Consider the following 16,603-nt stretch of genomic DNA (forward strand, 5'->3'; position numbering starts at 1 on the left):
ATTAGAATGAGGTATGGCAGCATGTACAAAGTGTCGGTTCTGGCCCGGCGCCCTCCTCCGCTGACCTCGCAAGCGCTACCTCTGTATTCGTCAGAATGAACTCGGGTAATTTTGCACGGCAGAAACTTTGCAGCAAGCTGGAAATGTCTATAGGTACAGCCGAATGCCAACTGTACGAATGATGGCAACGGGTCCATGGGCGACCCCGAGGCGAGCTGAACTTTAGGAGTAGGGCAATACGTCGCAGTCTCTGCTGTTGGACCGCGTCTTTCTTACATCGATACGCCGTTCTCGTTGTCATGCATTATTTGCGGTCCCAGATTCAAGTCTCCGTGCATGCAAATGGTGCTGTTTGTACTGACTGTGTTAACTTCGGTGCCCTCGTCGTCGTCGTCGTGTTCGTCGTTTGCTCATCCATGAATGAGTGCAGCGGTCATGGCCATCACTCCTTGCCAAGATTCCAGAGGCCATCTCCCAGGAAGTGTGCATCCTCGACGACGGGCCCTTTGCCCTTTGCCTTGACCTCGTCCGTGCCGACGACGAGGGTGCCGACAGCGCAGGCCTCTTCCTTGCCCTCGGCCATGATCACGACCGGTTCCCCCTTGGCCAGCTCGCGACTCCACCTACCGTCATCGTCGACGCGCTGATCCATCTCCTGTCCCTCCGGGAGCTGCTTCAGTGCACCTTCGATCGGTAGTCGGCCGCCTTTGGAAGTTAGGCCTGGGGCCATGAGGGTGGCGCCCGAGAGGACGAAGCGGATGGCGCCGCGATCGATACGAATCGTGGGGAAGCCCTGGGGGAAACGGTGGACGAGACGCAGGTGGGGGATGAGCACGGCCGTGTCCTGCTGGTAGAAGAGCGGTTCGGCGTCGAGGACGTAGAGGGTGTTGCGGTCGGGCAGCTTCATGCTCGAGAGCGAGGCCTTTTTCGGCAGAATCTCGTCAATGTGCGGTGTGAGGAGCGGGTAGGTCGAGAGGAGCGACTGTCGGAGGGAGCGCTGGACCGAAGACTTGAGCTTCTGCTTGGGGGCGGCTTGAATGCTGCGGCGAGCTCGGTCAGCAGCGAACGAGACGGAAGCAAGGCGAGCTGCCGAGCATTGATCTGACTGCGCGGGCATCCTCACTCCTTTTTAAACATTTTGGGCGCTTCTTGAAAGGGCGGCCGACAAGGAGGGATGCTGGTCCTGATGGACAAGACGTTGGGGCTGGCGATGGGTCGGTTGTTGGAGGGGAAAAAGTTGATGAGAGACCGAGCAAAGCTGCCCCGCGGTTGGTGGTTGGTGGTTGGTGATGGATTGGCGATGGCGGGGTCGGTACTCTGTTTGGTATGAACACCAACTAATATTAATATCAATGCCTAAATCGGATACTGACAGCGGTACCTACAGCACAACTACAGCACACCCCGCCGTACCAACTCCTACCAAGCTCCAGAGTGCCCCTTTGCTTTGCAGGCACCAACCATCACTGAAGCCCACCAAGGGAATGCGTGCTTTACACGACGAGAATGCACGAGGCAGGGCTCATGCATGGCAGCATTGCTATTACGGAAGTAGCCATGACCTGTTCCGGTGGTTTTAGCACACGGGTCGGCAATGCAAGCATGTCTTGGGACCATATGACACCTTTCAACGGATCACCACCTGGTCGAGACAGCCGTTGCCGTACCTGTATAGGGTATTGCCAGATAGATACATGGTGCCCATTTTGCAGCATACTTATGTTACTATCCGGTGCTTACAATTCTGTTCGGTAAGCAATGGTTGGCCGTGTCGAAGTGCCTGTCAAGCCGTCTCCCGGCCAGCCAGCAGTCTCCGCCGGCGTATCTACCCATCTACCCGTACAGAATATGGGTCACCAAGCCTTCCGAGTTCATGTAAACGTTGAGCCGGTTCTCGTCATGGTCCTTCTTGATCAACTGTCCAGGGTAGATGATGCGGTGGACGGCGGGCAGGTCGCCATTGCAAAATGACTGCGCCGTTTGGTCAGTGCAGGCCAAGACGGTCAGATGTAACAGACGCGGCGAAAGGGGGACAAGGAGGGTTGGAGTAGGCCGGTACCTTTTCGTCCGAGTCGGTTTCGTGCAGCCTCTTGCCGACGAGCTTCTTTTCCCATTCCTGCGTCGAGAGAGGGGTTTCCAAGGGCATCGTGGCGCCGATATGAGGCAAGCTGGCGGATGGGTGGTGCGGAGAAGAGAAGAAGCGGAATGAAGACGGGCGTTGCGGGTACAGAGGGATCTTGTCTACTCGTGCGCAGAGGAGAGAAAGAAGGAGAAAGCGGTTGAGGGTCGATCGGCTCAAGGTGGCTTCTCGATGATGACGTCGACTCACGTGCAGTCCAACATCTGGCGTTGCTCTCATGAGTACCATCCGAATAATCCACGCGGCGAGATGGAACCGCACGATCCCAGTAGGCGCAGTTCATGTTAGATGGTACGAGTATTGCCGTGTTTTATTTCACAAGCAAATGATTGTACAGGTGGTAGTGGTCCAACTTGTTCGTACTTGATACAGTCGTGGCTCAAATGGCTCAGTTCCCAACGCATACTGTACATCAATATTATTACTACAAGTACAGTACGGAGTACGCGTTACTCCAAGTACTAGTGAGTATCAGGAGGTATCTGAATCACTCGGCATGGACTCGATTGATTACCCAAGTCCTCCGTACAACCTGCTGTATAGGTACGTACTTCATGCTTCCTTGCGGGTATTATTATGATCATGTTCAACATTTACATGACATGTGTTGAGGTTGGTAGGTATTCTCCGTTCTGTACTTGTTGGTGTGTTATGTGCTATCGGTATAGGGTATTTTCGCCGTCCAGATGTTCACATGTACTGTGCTGTACAGCGCACGGAGTACTCCGTACCCAAGTATTACTTAGGTAGGTAAGTACTTGTAAGTAAGTTGGTAATACCTGGCAGCCGACGTGACTGACCGTGGGGCAACCAGCTGTGGCACCAGTCGTGCTCATTGATGTTCTCGTAGTATCCATCCAGTCAATCACATCGACCCCTGCTAGGGCCAGGTGAGCAGCTCAATAATTGCCAAAAATAAATCAAAATCAAAACGGAAGCCAAAGGGGCTGCGCAAACTGCAGACCCAGCACTGCCTCAGCCTCTGCCATTGCCCTTCCGCCAGGAATTTGCCGCCATGCCATTCCTTTGGCCGAGTGGCGTGGCGCAGACTGCACTAAGTAATACTAGGTACTTACAGCACCTGCAAGTACTCTGTACTCCGCCACGCGTAATACAGTACTTGCTGTACAGTGCATGTACATGAGCTACTCCATTGAAAGGTGGAACAGAATGTTGGTGCAAAAGCGTTACGCCGGTTCTCATACCAGCACATGGAAGCTTGTATTTGTACGCTACAGTCCGTACCAGAGTAATGGAAATAAGCTTTGGCAGATTTGCGCAGCGGCCTTTCGTGCAATATTACGGAGTAGATGCTGCATCAATAGTATTACTCATAACCAAAAATGGGTCCTGGATACGAGCTCCAGCGCTCTGTACGAAGTGAGGATACCGTGGGAACAAACTACTTCTCTTTTGCTTCATCTGTCGCAGTTCTTCAAGAACATGGCCAGCCACCTAGCACACTACTGCCTACCCACCAACATCGTCCGTTGATGTAATAATGCAGTAGCAGATGAAGAAGCGACCAATTAGGGAAGCGGCACATCATTGTTGGTTGGACATGGTGCTCGGATTTCGTGAGATGTGGTGTCTGTCAGTACTGGTGAATCATTAGGCTGGTTCGACAGCACAAATATCCAAGAAACAGGGGCTTCAGCGTACTTGCGTTTGCAGGTGTATTAACCTTCCTGCTACGGAGTACTCCGTACAGGTAATACTTACTATTACATGTAGGTACCCAATAAGTACAAGAACGGGGTACGTCGTCACTGCGCACCTAACAGCTTCAGCCGCCTCAGCCAAAGTCGCGAGGCGCCCCCCCCCCCCCCCGCCCTCCCCCAAAACCCTCTAAAAATGGGTCAGCGCTGGCTGTGGAGTGCTTGCGCATGGGACGTCGGAGTACGGAGGACTTCGGAACAATTCCTGCCATCAAGCTCAGAAAACAGTACTATGCACTGTAAGCACTTTGCACAAGTACTGTTGGTATGCAGCACCCAAGTACTTTAACAGTAGTAAATATTACTTGGACTACAGTACGAGGTAACCAGTTTTTTTTTAAGTGTACATGTACTAGTAGGTGTGCAACTGCTCCGTACTGAGTACTGTACTGTGTAGGTACATGCTCACCGACACGCAAATACCTAAGTACATAGTACGGAGTATGTACAGTACGGAGTAGGTACAGCACGGAGTACAGAGTACACAAACCTAAAATGCAAGTACTTAACAGTACATGGCCAAGTGAGTACTTACAGTACATGGCCAAACAGATGCTTGCACTAGAACGTACCAGGTACTGGATAGGGCGCTAGAACTTAATATCATCATAATACAGGTCCCCAGCAAATGTACCTGAATGCGCCTACTCCTTTTCGGGGACCAGGCTGACCAGACACCGCTCACCAGCTGTCCCTCTTGTGCTTGCTTCCATTCCCATTTCTTTCCTCCTGCTCATACCCATCCATCGTCATCGATTGCTGTTCTCTGCTCGCCTCAAGCCAAGTCTTGCTCTTCCTCCTCAGGGGCCACAAAGGACCAGCATCGCCGTCTCATTGCAGAGCCGAGCTGAGCTTCGTCTCGCGCCGTGGCCCTTCTGCCAAACACGCGACGCTCTTGAAGCTCCCCATCCATACATTGGGGCCGCTCGATTGTTTCGCCCAACATGTCGCCCGTTCGCTTCTCGCTCGCCGCCACCCTTCTCCTCCTTTGCGACTTGCCATCCTCCCTCGCCGGTATCGTCCGCCACGATTGTCTCTCCCTACACTCATCGTCGCTCACCGCCGACTGCGCCGACCGCTCCGTGCTCGCCAGCTGCCTTGCCGGCCTCACTGGCACCGCTCCCGACGACATTCAAAGCTGCTTCCTTGACGCCGGATGCTCCGAAGACGAGGCCGCCGTCGAGGCGGAGGCAATTTCTCGGCGCTGTGACCGTCTCCCTCAAGGTGGCGACCTTCGCAGGCGGTACCTAGCACTGGACCTGCGCTCTCAGGTGTCGGAGACGGTCGAGCTCGCCGAGTTCCTGAGGCGAGACACCGCCACGCCGGCCCCGACCAAGCTCCACGGCGCAGAATGCTTCACGACCTCGACCATTGACACCACCACCTGCCTCTTGACCACCGCGGACGGGGTGCAGAAGACGCAGACGTGCACGCCCACCCAGGTGGCCAGGAGCGAGTGCGCCCCGGGTCTCAAGTGCACCATCGGGGTCAACAACGAGGACATCTGCATGGTCCTGCACAACAATCTCGAAACGGGCGGCATCATCATCGCCATCGTGTTTGCCGTCATCATCGTCGTCGGCCTCGGCTCACTCACCTTCCTTTGCTGCCGCGATCGTCGTAACCAGAAGAGCATGGCGGCCAAGGCGGAGGCTGTCGCGCTCGCCCGCGCAGCCACCAAGAAGCACCATCAGGAGTCCCGCGCCCCGTTGATGCAGGAACAACAGCACATGCAGCGCGATGGCGCTCCGGGAAGCCCGAATCCCTTCATGGACCAAGCGCACTAGGGGACGGTTCGCGCCGTCTAGAATTCTTCCGACGGCCATGCAAGAGTTTAGCCAGCATCGCACGGCAACTGCGACGGAGACATGTCTGAACGGGACCATGCGTCGGCAGAGTTTGGGATGCACCGCAGGAGGAGGATATTGTAAATGTAGCATACGCATAGCGCCGATGATATTGAATACATGGGCCACATTTGCAGCCACGCATGCATGCACATGGTCACGCCGCGCCATCGTTTGCCCAAGTTATTACATGTAGAAAAAGTACCGCAGCGTTGGGCATGAACGATACGGCGATACTCGATATCTGATATCGAACAAACACTGCCAACCCCACATCGGACCGCGTCCGCGGGAGCGTCGTCCAGCTCAGAGGTCGCTGTGGTATCGGCGCGAAAGGCCCTGCTGGTCAACGCGACCCCCTCTTGGCTCAAAGAATCCTTCCCACGTGTCGACCTTGCTGTTGAGCACGCTCTCGTCGCCATCCGGCCTCTCCACGTCGTCGAGCGTGCACTGGACCTCGCTCAGGGACGAGGCCGCGCGGCCGACGCTGGCTGTGCTGTTCGAGCGCGGCACCGGCGTCGTGCTTCGCGTCGTGATTCCGATTCTCTCCAGCAAGTTCTTGCGCTTCGACGGGCTGCCGTTCTGACCCGACTCGCTGGAACTCTTCTAGATGCCCCGCAGCGTCGCCTGGCTCGTCAGCGGGCTCCCGATCTCCCCGGGCGCTCCTACCGCGCGGCAGCGAGAGTTCGTCCCGTCGCCGACGTCCGGCACCCACCGGATCAGGTGCTTGCCATGACCGTCGGCGTCCCGCTTCACGTCAAACGAACCGCCGCCGTTCGAGCCGCTGCCTTCGGTGTCGCACAGGTTGAGAAGGTCCTGCTCCATGATGCTGGGGTCGCCCGACTGCGTTTCGATCTGCGAGTGGATGAGGTCGAGCGCGACGTACCCGTCCATGTCGGCGCTGCCGACGTTGGCCAAGGCCTGGCATGCCTGGCAGAGCATCAGCCGGACGGCGACGTGACGTGGCACCGACGCGCGCATGGAGCCGAGGCCGGCGGGTGAGCCGACGCTGAAGCCGGGCGGCATCGCCGGCATCGTCGGGGAGGCCCACGCGGCGTTCCCGAATCCCGGCGGCGGCGGGAAAGCCTGCGCTCCTCCCACCGGCGGGCCCCAGGGGTTGTGCGCCAAGGGAAACGCCGATTCCAAGTATGGGCTCGCAGCGAAGCCGGGGCGAGAAAAGCCAGGCGGGTGATTGCGGAGGCTGCTCTGATTCAGGTCCGACGGCAGAGGCTCGTCGTCCTCGAGGAGAGCTCGGCTCCCCAGCCGCTTGGGGCCCTCGTCCTCGTCTCGCGACCGCTCCTGGGAGATGCTGCCAGGCCGTCGAATCGGAGTTGGCCTTCCGATCGGCAGCGCCGACATGCCGGGGACGACCGAGTCGTAACCGACGGAGCCCTGCCGGGCGTGCGTTGGCGTTGCCGTCGCATCCTTGGACATGGCGAACATTTGATTCAGCGGAAACTGGTCGCCAGGGCCGTGTGAAAAGCCAGGAGGGGGCATGTGCATCGGCGGGAATCCTCGACTGCCCGGCCCGTTGATGCCCGGCGGCGGGATCATCATGCCGGGGGCCGGCCTGAAGGCGAGCGGGAACATGGCATCATGCGCCGCCGAGCCTGGGAACCCAGGGGCGCGCTGGTGGACAAGCCCCGGAGGCGGCTGCATCCCTACCGAAGGAACCTGGAAGGGGGGCGTGTGGCCTGGAGCCGGAGCATGCGACTGCGAGTTCTGCGGTGACATGGCATGGGCTGCGAGCATCGCCGCCGAGATGCCGCCGCTCACCTTTCGTTCCTGCCCGATTGGTGCCGGGCTGTTGTGAGCTGGTGTCGCCGAGTGAGGGGACGGATTTTGACTCGGCCCCGAAGCCGACTGAGAAGCGGCGGAGCTTGTCTGGCCTGGGTCTTGTTGTTGTTGTTGGTGCGACAAGGTCCGTTGCCGTATCGGCGTCGGCGCCTTGGGGATAATCGGCGTAGCTATGGGAATCTTGGGGGAAGCAAAAGCCGCCGGGGCGGGCGAGTGCTGAGGCAGGCCTGCCGGGTTCGAGGCGGCATGTTGCTGGCTTCGTTTGGGGACCTGCTGGTTGTTTGCCGCTCGCTGGGCCGCCTTTTCCTCCTTGGCGCGTCCCCGGGCATCCGTCGCCTCCTGGGCTTCCCTGTGGGCTTTGGCCGCCCGAGCCCCCTTTTCGCGCTTGTCGCGGTCTTGCTTCTCCTTTCGCTCCTGGGCCTCGCGTTCCCGTTGCTCGCGGGCCTCCTGTTCTCTTTGCCGCTGCTCATCCTTTAGCTTCTTCTCGCGCTCCTTTGCCTCGCGGGCCTTGCGTTCCTGCTCAGCCTGCTTTTCTCGCTGCTCGTGGATCCGCCGTTGCCGGTCCGCCTCCTTCTTCAACCGCGCTTCCTCTTCGGCCTTGCGCTGGGCTTCCTTTTGCCGTCGCTTCTCCTCGCTTCGCTGTTTCTGGTCGGCAAGCTTCTGCTGCTCAGCCGCCAACCTCGCGGCCTCCTCGTTCGCCTTTTCGGCTTCCCGGCGCGCCTTTTCCTCCGCGAGCGCCTGCTTCTTCTGCGCCGCCTTGTCCTTCTTCTTCTGCGCGCTCTTCGCCTTCTTGGCCCTCTGCTCATCAACCTGCCGGCTCTCCTCCTCGAGCTCCTCCAACAGCTTCTGCTGCCGCTCCTTCGCTACCTTTTCCTTGTAGGCTGACAGGACGCGCTGTTCGAACATGCGGGCGGCGAATATTTGAAACATGCGTCGGCCCTCTTCCATGCGTTGCTCCTCCGTCATTTGGTCCTGGAAGCGGCATTCAGCATGGAATCTCGAGAGTAGCAGGTGCGGGCTCGTGGGGTTTGGGCGCGGCATACCTCTTCATCCTCGTACTCATCATCTTGACTGTCGTCGTAGTCGTCTTCCTCATCCTCTTCATCTTCGTATTCGTCCTCCTCCGGAGGCGGGTGGTTGTGGGGATGAGCGTACGAGTCGTCGGGATGGCCATAGGTGCGAGAGAGGTGCTCGCGCGCGTCTTCCTCGCGGGCCATCCTGCGCTCGGCGAGCTGCTCCATCATCTCGATGAAGCGCTTGCCGTCGTTCTTGAGAAGGTCATCCGCCACGGTGAGAATGCCGCCTAAGTCCATGTTACCATATGTGCTGACAAATTCTAGGAGGAGCTGCGTACCCTTGACCTGTAGGCTATTCCCAAACGTGAGGAAGTCGGCCAGGTCTCGGTCGTGGGGGTTGTTGAACTCCTCGGGGGGTTCGTCGTCGCTAAAGTCGTCGCCCTCGCCCTCTCCTTCTCCTTCGCTGTAGACCTCCTCGAGGTCCTCGTCGTCCTCGTCCCCGACCTGCTCGACTATTCGACCGTGGGACGGCGGTTGGGGTGGGTATCGAGAGGGTAGGCGTCGGGGGGCACGAATCGGAAAATCTCGAGGCGGCGGCGGCAGCATTGGCGGACCGTCTCCCTGATTTGCGAACTGCTCGAGCTCGAGGTAGTAGGCGTCGTAGAGTCCCTCCAGCTCCTCCTCGATGGCGGTCCTCTTGCGGCCGCAGACGGTGCAGCTACAGGTATGCTTCTGTTGCTCCTTCATCTTCCGGAGAACGGCGTCTTTCTCGACCTTGACAAGGGACTTTCGCTCATCCTCGCCCAAGCCGAGCCAAAATTCCTTGATGCGCTCCCGCTCTTCGTGATTTCCGGTGCTCCATATCTTGTCTCGAGAGATGCCCGGGCCCCGCGCACCGGCAGGCAGGTCCGTGGGGTCATTCATCCGCGCGAGCGACGGCTCGAGGGCACCTTGCCGCTTCTTCTTCTTCTTCTTTGCCTTCTTTCCTTTCGAAGATGGCTCCGGAAACTCGTTGGACAAGTCATGGGAAGAGTCGACCTCGTCGTCAGTGGCACTCAGGTCCTGGTCATCAGCCGTCACAAGATCCGAAGAGATGCCGTGTGCAGGTGCGGGGTTCGCGTGGCCGTTGGCCGCCTGCTCAGCGGCCGACTTGGCCGCCGCCTTTTGACGTCGCTTCTGCTTTTTGCGATTCACCAGGACAGGGGGCTCGGCAGCAGGAGGTGGTGGTGGTGGTGGTGCAGTCGGCAGATTGTAGGCCTTGGCGGGGTTGGTCGGTGTCGAAGGCTGTGACGAGTCTGTAGGGCTGCCGCTGCCCTTGGGAACGGTGATAAACTTGGAGCCATCCTTGTTGGTGTACTTGGCAGTGCTGCGAGGCGATGCCGATGTAGAAGCGGCCGGGTTCTGTTTGGAGGCCGGCATCGTACGTCTACGAAGCGAGTGCAGGCGACACCATCAAGAAGAGTCGGCTGCGACGGGTTCCCGATAATGAGCAGTCGGTCCTGGTAATTTCAGGCAGCGTGTCGTTCACAAAGGGACGCGTAGGTGTATCGTTGCGGGCGGAGGGGTGCGCAGGCAGACGGTGGTGAGAATGGTCGGCGAAGAGAGAGACGTGGTTCGCAAGGCGTGGGTGGAGCGTGAGAGATTGATGAGGCCCTATCAGTTAGTGGTGGCTGCCAGCCTTCGAGGCGCTCCGAATTGAGGCCTAGGCACAAACTGCAAGGTCTCAGGGTTACCTTAGGTCAGCAATGACGCAGTGGGGGGGGGGGCTTTGATAGAGGAAGTAGTACATGTAAACCTGTACGTAGCGCGCTTGTAGCCTATTAGCGCAACATGCCATGAAGAGAACAAGTCCGCTTGAGAGATGCCTCCCAAAATGAATTTGTACGCAGTAGGTAGGAGAACGGCGGTTTTTTTGGATTTTGGATTTAGGATTTTTCTCATTATAAACAGGATTACCTTGCATGGAAGACCTTGGTGTTTGTGACCTCAACCTCAACTAAGCAGCTCCGACGAATGTATGGGCTAGTACTGTGTGTGTACCCACCGGTTTACCTTGGTTATTCCATGGGTATGACTCGACAGCTACTATACTTACAGTACATACTTGTGTTTGCTGTGTACGAAGTAGACACAAACCAGGTAATACTACTGTAGATACCAGTACTCCGTACTCCGTTGCTGGTAATGCCCTTCTTGTTCAGCTTGAGTAGCTTAGTAACTAGTAACCATACATATGTATACCCGTAAGAGATAGGAAGGTACCCCGCACAGTCGGATGGTATCCGATTCGGCATGGTGTACGGTTACAGAGTACTTACAGATTGTTCCGAACAAGTAATTAATAATGTAGGTACGGTGTCGGCTAAGTACAGTACGTCGCTGCTAGGACGAATACAACAAATAAAAGTTGGGTAGGTTGGGGATGGACGTCAATCATCACCGATGTCTACCAGCGACACCTGCAGCACGGGAACCTACTGGAAATATAGTCGTCACATCATCTCTTCCAACAACATTTGAACGATATTCAGTGGCCTATATAATGCGCCTCGACTCTCTCTTTTTTTTTTTTTTTTAATATAAATATCTTCTCAATTTGTGCCAGCCGTTTCGTAAGGGTAACCAATCAATCTACGTTGGCAGGTCTACGAACGTAGGGCACTGGCGGTATTTATGCATGCTTTCACAAGGACGGAGGGAAGCAACGGTTCAGCTGCTTGCACTCAGGGAAGGATGTCTTTCAGAAAATGGGATAGGACAATCACGAGAAAATGGTCGAGACTTATCATCATAGTGCCATGGCCGCTTGAAACCACTTGCTCAATCTGCTGAGCTACAGTGAAGCGTACTCCATCGAACTGGTCCAAGCTATCATTCACCCAAGCTATCCATCCTTGTGATAAGCATTGTTCCAGATCATTATTGTCGGAAATTTCGGGGCTCCGTGATGAAAATGATATGAAGCGGAATGCGCAATAGGATTTGGTTATGTGGAGTGCTGACAACTGACCATGTTCGACTCTGTCCGTCTGCCCATGAGTTTGAACGAGAACGAAATGTAAGTATGGGAGTAAAATGTTCGTGCACGGCCATCCTCAGACAGTGACGCAGCAACATAACTAGCATTAGTTTGGGAGCCGATTTAAGCTCCTGATTAAGTGTATGCAAAGCGTATTCATGCTACCGTAGCCAGCTAATATATTATATGCAGTTGGCGATGCGAGCACTACATGTTCCGGAACTTGAACCTGGTGGTCGAACGACTCACATCGGAATGATAGCGACACAATCCGATGGGGAATGACCAGTCTGACCAGTTTGACCGGCCCCTTTCAAAGGTCGCCCAGGGACACGTGCGCGTTCAGGAACACAGGTGTGAGACGGCCGTGGCAGGCCGAGCATAATACTCCGGTCGGAGCATTGTGCATGTATTTCTCGCATTAGTTCATTATGGTACGTTCGCTTCGGTGCAGGTTCACAACGCACACCGTCAGTCGTTGCCCATTGATGTTACAATCAACGTCAGCAGCGATGTGCAGGAGCTTGCGAGCGCATTCATGACACCCGAAACCAATCGTCATCTGCTTCTGTTCCTGTTCCGTTGTTCCTCTGTGTGTCCGGACATGCACTCATTGTCGTACGGCGGGTCAAACAGCATGCAGTACGCAGTATTTATTTTGTTTTATTTTTCTTTTAATACTCATTTATCGTTGTATCAACATGAACAAGTAGACATTATTGCTGCTGAATAATTCGCGTATGTTGGATTGGATTCTTGAAGCCACTCATGCTCGTACTCGTTCTTGTTCCGCGCGCCACGTATAAAATTTGCGCATACTTGTGGGAGTACAGTACAATCAGGAAATGTGGTGCACTGTACAAGTTCACTCTAGTGAGGAAGTTATTAGTAAGTATAAATACAGCAATACTTTGGACGGAGTAATGCTTGCTTGTAAGTATTTCACACACACGCCACTAGCCTTGCTTTTCCCTCTCCATTTGGCTGGTGACGAACGAGGCTGGCGGAGCTGGCGAGCTAGTGGACAGGGTGGCGAGCGACTGCAACAGCTAATTACATAATCCGAAGTGGAGCCCACCCAACTACGTTGCGTACAAGTACATGTACAGTAAGTACTTGTACTCCGCAACTTAAGCGGGTGTACTCCGTACATGTACTCCGTAGGGAGTACGGATACTGCAAGTACATGTACTTAGTCCGTAATAAGTACATGCAATTCGTACGGAGTACATGTACTTGTACTTGAACTCGATGTACTTGTCCTAGTTGATGCCCCCTCCTCTCTCCTGGAGTCAAAGAGTCCGGCTGTTGGACGGCGGTTTGTTATTTTCGTACTGACAGGTCCGTCTGCTTTCACCAAGAAAAAACACGTTCTAAAGCCCTCTGTTGATACCTGTGACGATTCTTTATGCCATCTAGGGATCCTGTTCTTTCTCTCCTTCTCCCGAACGGTCCGACTTCGTCCGACTGATTGATAACATCCCTGGCTGGGGCACCCCCCACCGCCCCTGGCTGCAGTTTGGTCCACTCCAGGCTCGATCCAAACAGTGCTTCGACAACGTACATCGTCTCATCCTCGTATTTTTACCACTTCTCTTTCTCCTCAGCTCGTATTCGACAAATTCTTTCGCCAACAAGCCCTGCCACAGCATCGACCTAGAAACCGATCCATACAGACACTTTGAACATTGACTGCTCAGGGTGCTTGTTGACGTCAAGCGGACACTACCCTACGCGCCATCACAATCGACGTAGATTCTGCATCACTGCCCGCCCATTGGAACGGTTGAGGCTGGGCAGGGACTTCTGTCGCCCTCCCCCCCAGCTCCGAGCGCTGCTGCAGACAGCATTTCTCGACTGTCGGCTTCCGGGAATCGCTAAGACAAGACAAGCTGTCGGCCCCCCATCCTCGAAGCTCTGCGCTTCGCCCCCCCACAATGTCAGGCGCGAGTCCTCAGAACGTCATCCGCAGGTATGTCTTTGCACTTGGCTTGTCCAAACCTCTGATTCTTCCCACATGCGTTTTACCAGTCACCGTGGCCTGGGCAGCTCGGATGCGTGCGGGTTTCGCCTTCGGCATGCAACTGACTGATTTTGTCACAGAAAGCTAGTTATCATCGGAGATGGTGCCTGCGGCAAGACGAGTCTGTTAAGTGTATTTACTTTGGGATACTTTCCAACTGTACGTCTCTTTGCTCACCATTCGGCCGCAACCTGCTAACAGCCGATAGCATTACGTAGGTCTCGTCCAGCCAGGACGGACGGCAATCGGTCATGGCTGACGACGTATGACGCAGATTCCCACAGTCTTCGAAAACTACGTCACCGATTGCAGAGTGGATGGAAAGTCTGTACAGCTGGCTCTCTGGGATACAGCCGGTCAGGAGGACTACGAGAGACTACGACCCCTTGCATACGCCAAAGCGCATGTCATCCTGATAGGATTCTCCATCGATACGCCTGATTCCCTCGACAATGTGAAGCACAAGGTCGGACAGATCCTCCCCTTCGTTCTGCCCTCGCTTTCCATCCTGACGACCTTCTCTAGTGGATTGAAGAGGCACAGCGCCTCTGCGCTGACGTGCCTATTATTCTGGTTGGGCTGAAAAAGGACCTGCGCGAAGACCCAGTTGCGATCGAGGATATGCGTAAAAAGTCTTTGCGATTCGTCACATCCCACGAAGGCGAAATGACGGCTCGCGAAATCGGAGCAAGAAGATATCTGGAGTGTTCCAGTCTGAGCGGCGAGGGTGTCGACGACGTGTTCGAGGCAGCTACTCGAGCAGCCCTCTTGACGTTTGAGAAAGGCGAGGGTTCAGGCTGCTGCGTCATTCTATGAGATGACGACTACCTCTGGCGGAGGCCATTCTTTAGACGTTATCGACGGCACAGGAGGTCCTGGCTAGCGATTTCCGGACAAGTCGGTCGACGATGGCGGTAAATTCGGCTCTGGATACAACGACCGATATTCACGACACTCATCGACCTATGCCTAGATTGCCAACACCTTGTGCCGCCCTCCTGTCCAAGGCGGCCCTGTCGGCGTGTCTTTTTTCACTTTTCTTTCGTTGGGCCCGGCAAGCGAAGTATTCTTTTTTGCATCTTTTCCGTCGAACTCACTCACTTCACTACATACACATACAAGCTCGGAGCATGATCTAAGAAGGGGGGCGGCCGCATTCTGAGCTGTTGCACTGCTAGTCGTGGCAGGACCTCGGGGCGTACACCAGATTTCACCGTTTGTTTGTGCATTTGGCTTTTTTTTATTCCATGTCATGATCACATCCCTGGGCTCGTCGAGGTGCCCGATTTGCGGACGCGACGGAGGAGGAAGGCTCTGGCCAGGAAATTAAAAGCGGCATATTGGCTTGATTGATAATGAGCGAAACAAGGATGTAAAGGCAAAAACAGCTTGATCATATGGTGAAAAAATTGGTTGGCTATGTAGAAGTTCTCGTTCATACCATGTCTCGTCCTTCCGCGACATACAAACGGCTGTCTGCCAATAATGCAGTTGACAACGCGATCCTGCTCGCCTGATGCTTTTCCGCTCACAGTGACGGCTCCTACTTCTTCCACTCATGATTCCATGGCTCCTTGGACGGAGTATCCGTCTGAAACCTCGCATACTCGATCGGAACACCATTGAGTCCATACACACCCTTCTTCTCCATCGCGACACGGTACAGGTATCCCTCGCCCCTTCCCTCAGGCCCGACCGTCTTGCGCAACTCTTCACAGGCGTTGAACATGCCGGCGTGCATCCTGTAGCGTTCTTTTGCAATGGCATCATGCTGCTGCCTGCGGAATAGCTGCCAAGCGCGGTGGATGGTCCAATGTCGCAGGTAACGCTGGCGGGCCATGCGCAGAGGCGGCGGTGCGGGCGAGAACATGTTTTGCTTGAGAATCTTGATGCGCAGGTAATTTTCGGATTTAGGCGCCTGGCGGTTCTTGCGGGCGGGCTTGGCCGCGACTTTGGGTGGGAGGCGTGCCATGGCAGATGTGGTTGTGGAAAAGAGACGAGAAAAGGCGGCGCCGGGGCTTGTCAAGGCGCGACGGCAGAAAAGGCCGCGAAATGAGAGGGACAAAGGCATGTCGAGTATGCTCACGGCGGTCTCGGTAAATTTGCAAAACTCCCGCCCCAATGGAGCTGACGATATTCTCCCCTTGCGCTTTTGGCCAGCTGGTCGGTATTGTAGCCTCGACGGAGCCCGTCGCTTCGCAGCTTGGTTCGATGGAGCCGAGCCACGGTTGTATTTTGGATCTTCAAGATGGCCCAAAATATACGCCGGCGAAGCTGGCAGGAGAGTCTGGCTTGGCTTTGAACCCTGCCCGGTTGCTAATGCGACGTACAATCGACGAGATGATCTGGGCTGGACGGCCCGGTATTGAGAGAGCTAGGGTGGCCCTGCGGCAATGGCGTCGATATTTGGAAGCGAGGAAGCTTGTTGATGTCGTTGAAGGGAGCGTAAAGGGCGAAATGATGCCGGCGTGGTTGACGATGTTGCAAGCGTGATGATGCTTCAAAGATGGTCAATAATTTTGCTGGCAACTGTTAGCGTCGTCGGGCCAAGTGTGCAGGGGTTAACGATGTTCGGAGCCGGAGAAAGGGGCTCCCGGCGACGACGTCAGTATCGATCCGTCGCTCATGACCTTTCTTGCTGGACATGCCTCATACGAACTTAAGCCAACGAAATGCTAAAGAGCGGAATCGATTTTCCGTGTCAATGCAGTTCATCTTTCATAGTTGCGCATGAAAGCAGCCGAACGAGAATAGGTTTTTTCGGTCGTTCTTACATCTTCCATCATACATACCCATGGAATGGGAGAGAGAGATTGAAACTCTGGTGAGCTAGAAATTACATCTTCGCCGCACCAATTTTGCATCTGAGCTGGAAGACACTGTCGCTTGTTCTCAGCAAGAGGATCACACTGCACACTCTTGCCATCTTTTTTTTAATATGGCGCATGGCACACTCCACAGTCACGCTTCTGCGGCACAATACTATCACGACAAATATATTTCATGAATTTCAGAACGGTGACTAAAGAGCTGCGTCTTCACT

At 55.3% G+C, this 16,603-nt stretch overlaps 5 protein-coding genes across 5 annotated transcripts; 2 read left to right on the plus strand and 3 right to left on the minus strand.

The window, feature by feature from the left end:
* Positions 1–442: 442 nt before the first annotated feature.
* DCS_06437 (translation machinery-associated protein 20) lies at positions 443–1,117 on the minus strand (the record flags this gene model as incomplete). The annotated part of the gene is made up of 1 exon (XM_040803727.1): positions 443–1,117. One exon carries the CDS (start codon positions 1,115–1,117, stop codon positions 443–445), a length of 675 nt encoding a protein of 224 aa, XP_040653831.1.
* Positions 1,118–4,802: 3,685 nt separating this feature from the next.
* DCS_06438 (uncharacterized protein) lies at positions 4,803–5,645 on the plus strand (the record flags this gene model as incomplete). The annotated part of the gene is made up of 1 exon (XM_040803728.1): positions 4,803–5,645. One exon carries the CDS (start codon positions 4,803–4,805, stop codon positions 5,643–5,645), a length of 843 nt encoding a protein of 280 aa, XP_040653832.1.
* Positions 5,646–6,011: 366 nt separating this feature from the next.
* DCS_06439 (stress response protein nst1) lies at positions 6,012–9,937 on the minus strand (the record flags this gene model as incomplete). Its single annotated transcript, XM_040803729.1, has 3 exons — positions 6,012–6,311; positions 6,375–8,474; positions 8,546–9,937. The coding sequence occupies 3 exons, from the start codon at positions 9,935–9,937 to the stop codon at positions 6,012–6,014; spliced, it is 3,792 nt and encodes a 1,263-aa protein (XP_040653833.1).
* A 3,537-nt stretch (positions 9,938–13,474) lies between these two features.
* DCS_06440 (ras-related GTPase, Rho2 subfamily) lies at positions 13,475–14,376 on the plus strand (the record flags this gene model as incomplete). Its single annotated transcript, XM_040803730.1, has 4 exons — positions 13,475–13,509; positions 13,641–13,719; positions 13,835–14,026; positions 14,086–14,376. 4 exons carry the CDS (start codon positions 13,475–13,477, stop codon positions 14,374–14,376), a joined length of 597 nt encoding a protein of 198 aa, XP_040653834.1.
* Positions 14,377–15,103: 727 nt separating this feature from the next.
* DCS_06441 (uncharacterized protein) lies at positions 15,104–15,631 on the minus strand (the record flags this gene model as incomplete). The annotated part of the gene is made up of 1 exon (XM_040803731.1): positions 15,104–15,631. One exon carries the CDS (start codon positions 15,629–15,631, stop codon positions 15,104–15,106), a length of 528 nt encoding a protein of 175 aa, XP_040653835.1.
* Positions 15,632–16,603: the final 972 nt, after the last annotated feature.

Source organism: Drechmeria coniospora, chromosome 03 (genome assembly GCF_001625195.1).
Source record: "Drechmeria coniospora strain ARSEF 6962 chromosome 03, whole genome shotgun sequence".
In the NCBI taxonomy this organism is placed as follows: Eukaryota; Fungi; Ascomycota; class Sordariomycetes; order Hypocreales; family Ophiocordycipitaceae; genus Drechmeria; species Drechmeria coniospora.